This window comes from Austrofundulus limnaeus, unplaced genomic scaffold (assembly GCF_001266775.1).
Source record: "Austrofundulus limnaeus strain Quisiro unplaced genomic scaffold, Austrofundulus_limnaeus-1.0 Scaffold323, whole genome shotgun sequence".
Lineage (NCBI taxonomy): Eukaryota > Metazoa > Chordata > Actinopteri > Cyprinodontiformes > Rivulidae > Austrofundulus > Austrofundulus limnaeus.
In genome coordinates, this window is record NW_013952725.1 from 407,079 (window position 1) to 411,958 (window position 4,880).

At 36.2% G+C, this 4,880-nt stretch overlaps 1 protein-coding gene across 3 annotated transcripts in view; it reads right to left on the reverse strand.

Moving 5' to 3' along the window:
- The window catches only part of LOC106527414 (collagen alpha-1(XVIII) chain), a 79,223-nt gene that overhangs the window by 10,364 nt on the left and 63,979 nt on the right, over positions 1 to 4,880 (reverse strand). For all 3 annotated transcript variants that reach the window (XM_014022290.1, XM_014022289.1, XM_014022288.1), the window contains 9 exons: positions 4,519 to 4,572; positions 4,298 to 4,369; positions 4,154 to 4,222; positions 4,000 to 4,030; positions 3,843 to 3,893; positions 3,731 to 3,765; positions 3,539 to 3,652; positions 3,270 to 3,417; positions 2,052 to 2,116 (listed from right to left, as the gene is read on the reverse strand). In XM_014022290.1, coding sequence (XP_013877744.1) covers positions 2,052 to 2,116; positions 3,270 to 3,417; positions 3,539 to 3,652; positions 3,731 to 3,765; positions 3,843 to 3,893; positions 4,000 to 4,030; positions 4,154 to 4,222; positions 4,298 to 4,369; positions 4,519 to 4,572 — 639 coding nt within the window. The remainder of the gene's footprint in view (positions 1 to 2,051; positions 2,117 to 3,269; positions 3,418 to 3,538; positions 3,653 to 3,730; positions 3,766 to 3,842; positions 3,894 to 3,999; positions 4,031 to 4,153; positions 4,223 to 4,297; positions 4,370 to 4,518; positions 4,573 to 4,880) is intronic.

Genomic DNA, 4,880 nt, shown 5'->3' on the forward strand with positions numbered 1-4,880 from the left:
TTTATTTATTTACTGGGTTTGTTGGAGAGAAATTTGTCCAAGAAGCTAAAAGATCAACAATATGCTACAAACAACATGACAAAGGCTGACATGCATAAAAGGGCTTGGAGCCCGGTCATAACTGCTTTGCAGTTCTAGTTTTTATTTGATTTATTGTTTGCTTAACTGAAAGTTATGATGCATTTTGATAATCAGAGAATGTTTATCAAAGTTACAGGAGAAAAGAGGACAGATCTCTTTTCTCCCTCAGTATGATTTCAGCTATGTATGGATTTTCTGTGCTAAAATCTTATTTAACTAAACTAATCCTTATGGTTTAAGTTGATGAAACATCAATGTTTATTTGTCTGAATCGTATTGCAAATGTTTGAGTTTGAAGTAATTCATTCTTTCAGTAATGTTTTAAAGAGTTCTCATCAGATAATAACTAAATAGGTCATGAAATGTTTTGTTTATTCAACTGTGCAGAAACAATAATCTTTGTTTAGCTTCAGAAGGTGACGGCAAGTCTCTGAACTAACATTTTCCCTGATATCTTCCTTTTCTAACCTAACCTCTGAAGGCGGAACTAAGAAAACCCTCTTTAAATGACTAACACAGTTTCCGCCCGGTAGTCAGAGAGAGAGACGGACCTCCATGCCGTCCCCAACACAACAGCTGGGTTCTTTCCGGAGAACCAGAGCTTAAGCTGTGTCGGTTCTACTCTTCATTGCCAACGGGAAACCGCATAGCCGGATACGACCAACACCTGGCATATCCAAAATATGAGAGTAAAGCTCACAGCAACTCGTTTTAAAATCTTCCTGCCGGAAGTTTTAATTTGGAACCGGGATCCAGTTTGGCTTCGCCTTTCTTCTTACGGATTGACATGAATGTATGTAGATGCTGAAGCTAACATGCCTGGAGTGTCCCGCTGAGTGGACGATCCTGACGGATTTTCTTACTAAGTGAGAGACCTCCCTGAATACCCGGATTGATGACTGATCTCATCTTTAAAGGTAAAAGCTGGCTGTTACGAGCATCGTTGTCTGGCTGACGCTGAGCAGAGAAATGCCTTGCCTCTGGTTTCCCACATTGTTAAAGATAAGATAATAACTTAGGAACTACTGTAACTAATATCTTATTTTTCCTCCTTTTCTTAAACCTACCTTGCCAAACTAAGTTATTTGCCTTGAATGTCTGGTATTCAACATCTAGCTTGACGTTTGCTGTTCTATTTAAGTGCTTGATTGACAACGTAGCTCAAAGCATGCTTGTTATTGTTGGTTCTAAACTTTTATAGGAAATTTATTGCTCACAATTAAGTGTACTGTAGTGATTTTGTTTGACTGTAAATAAATGATCAAATTTAAATTCACTGACTAGAGTCACTCATTTTGTGTTGTCCATTCACTTTGCATGGAAGGAATATTTACTGAAAACAAAATGATCTTGCTACAATAATATCCTTATAACCTTGTTATAAGAAGTGTAGGTGTGAATCCTACAGTTACAATCATAACTTTCATTTCTCTGGTAAACCATCAGCATGATTAAAAATGTAACAGTGTCTCTGTCTTCTATGGTTGTTAATTAAAGGCAAAACGTCAGTTTTTATGAGCAGCCATGTTGGATTTTTGGAACAAGACTGCCCTCTAATATCCCTCCTAAAATGTAACTCTGTCAATCACAGTGTAATACATTTGTCTATTAGTTATTTAATTTAATTATTAAATAACTAATGGAAACTAAATGTATGGGGTGAAAATGCATATATGGACATGTAAGACTTTCAAGAACCAATAAAAGTTTGCTTTTAAAATTGGTTTAAAGTGTACTTTTTACTTTTTTTTGTCTAGAAAAGGTCTCATTTGTTTATTCAAAATCTGTACTGGAGCAAGCCACTAGGAGGTAGTTTCAACTTCAGGCTTCTGTCTCCAAAAGGTCTCAAAACATTTGCTTTGGTTCTCAACTTTCATTCTTGAAAAGCAGAAGCCTTTTTTTACTCGAGTTTAAAATGTGAAAAAAAATATGAGTGACAAAGTTTCATCTTGGTTTAAAAGTCAACTCACCCCTGAAGACAGTCCAGGTAGACCTGGAGTTCCAGGTGGTCCTGGTGGTCCAGGAATACTGATAGCTGCCATTTAAACAGAGTGAAATCAACATTTAACATACAAGTTAATCTAAGGAGGATTAAGGTTAAAAAGAGTGTGGGATTAAAAATGTTCTGAGTGAATTAACTGGACAATGGTTACTGAAATCACAAAGATCAAATAAACATTCCTAAAAATCACAGCTAAAAACAAAAAGAAATCTACAGGAAATTTTTGTAAAAGGTGCCAGAATATAAGGTTTTCCTCAACATAAAATCTGTTTATTACTCTGCCAGCAGGAGTTGTTAACCTATTCAGTATGTTTTACTGACATAAAAAATGTTAATAAACAGAACAGAACAGAACAGAATAGGTTTTATTGTTATTGTACCAGATTACAACAAAGTTTGGGTTTACTTCCCTGAGTGAAAAAGTAAAAACTGTATAAAAGGTAAAATCAGTACATACGTATATACACACATATTTACACACTAAAATGATGTAAGGAGAACACAACAGGATTGTTGCCCTAAAAATAGTCATTTCACAAAAAAGTAGTAATTTCAATTTCAAAAACACTTCAGATGTGTAACAAGGTAAGATTGCTAAAGCACTAGTTGTTCCTTATTACAGCACTTGTTGAGGCAAGATTCAACAGGTCTTTAGAAAGCTTTAATTTCTGAAAGATATTTGTTTTATTAGATGTCAAAAACAATTCTGTCTCAGTAAGTTTCTGCACAAAAGCACATTCTGAATCAGGATGAAGAGATCTGCTATAATACTATTTTTCTAATCTGTCTAATTGGTCTTAGTTTGTGCACCAAAGTCATGTTTGACTTTGGCTTGCCATTCCCTGAGGAAACTCATACCACTCGTCACCTTTCATGTCTGATATTTCAACTGAGTTTATGTCAAAATAATAACTAAGTTGAAGCAGTTGTGCTACGATTCTGAAAATATCATTAAAAGTAAAAAATAATAAAAAAAAAACCCTGAACTTCTTGCTTAAATTCTCAATGTAACCTTGATGAAACACAAAGTTGCATATTAAGATTCAGATAACAGATACACATAAAACAAGCTGTATTTTAAACTAATTAAAAGCAAAAACTCACCACCGCACACTTCTACAGAGAGGCAGCTGCATTGTTAATGAGCTTTTATTTTGAAATTTTGTGATTTCAAATCATGACTCACTCTGTGTGCCCCTGTACGGTCCAGACAGGGATGGTCCAGGTGGTCCAGGTGGTCCAGGAAGTCCAGGTCGACCATCAGAGCCTCTTCCTGGTTGTCCAGGTGGCCCCTGAGGTCCCGGTGGTCCAACAATTCTTTCTCCTGGAGGGCCCTGGTCAGAGAACGATCATTACGCATCTTAACAACAGGAACGGGTCTTTATTTATATAGATACACTCTTAATCTTGAAGCGACAACATTTTAGCAGTTTAGATCCTGAGGAGGGATCTTACCGGAGGTCCAGGGACTCCTGGAGGTCCAGCTGCGCTCCCTCCATATCGGGGGTCATAATATCCTCCAGGTTCTCCTTTCTCTCCTTTTAATCCCGTCTCACCTTTCAGCTCATTCTTATCAGAAAAATGTAAGAAATATAATCTTACTGAAATATTTGAGCCACTGAATATATTAATGTAAGAAGTTTTTACCTTAAAAGCGTAAATATCAAAGCCTGGCTCCAGACCTAGGATATAGATTAGATTCAATAAACAGAAAACATTTAAATTTTGGCTTTTCTCATCACATTTAATATCCTGTTACCTGAAATATGAAGTAACCCCGGTGGTCCTCGATCACCTTTCTCTCCTTTAACTGTAAAAATCAGGCAAGTTTAACACCAGATGTTATGACTTTTAAAGAAAATAGAGCTTCTATAATCCAAAATTTCAACTTTCTTTGTAATAAGATGCAAACTCACCAGGGTAAAAACTGGAGTGCTCATTGTACCCCTGACACATAAAAAAGGATATTTAATGGTTGTTAATGAAATGCTAAAATTAAAATATGAATATTTTTGATTTGAAGGGAAAAAAAGGAGCAAGAAAAACAAAATCTCATTTGTCTCAACCCACTCCGATTCTGTCAGTGGAATGTCCTGGAGGTCCCGGAGGTCCAGGGGGTCCTGGTGGACCTGGGGGACCCTGACAAATGACAAAAATTGGTTAAATTCTTTAGAAGTGTGAACTAAATATTGATCGAACATCTGTGGCTCTTACAGGGTAACTGTAACCATCTCCAGCTCCTGCTTCTCCCTTCTCTCCCTTGACACCATTTAATCCTGGTCGGCCCTGAAACATCAGTCACAATCAAAGTTTTATTTTAAGTGTTATGTCTTTATAGCCCATGTTATAAAAAAGTTGTTAAACAGACATAAAACTTAACTCTTATCTATAAAAACAATAACAACAAAAATTGAAATAAAGTTGATTTTTCTTACTGGTCTGCCGGGGAAACCAATTTCTCCTTTGGGCCCTTGTGGCCCATATGGACCCTGAAAAAACATGTTCACTTGTCACACAATTATTATCAAATAACTTTTAAATTAAGACCTTGCTTCTTTTTTGAAGGAATGCAAATTGCACACAATCTTTCACGCCAGACATTTAAACTGAAATTATCTTTATGCTAACTAGCACTCAGGACACACTGGAGAGCTTTTGCCTAATATCAAGTAAAATCAACTTTTTTGAGTTTTATATCATGTTACAGTGGGGAAAATAAGTATTTAGTCAGTCACCAATTGTGCAAGTTCTCCCACTTAAAAAGATGAGAGAGGCCTGTAATTGACATCATAGGTAG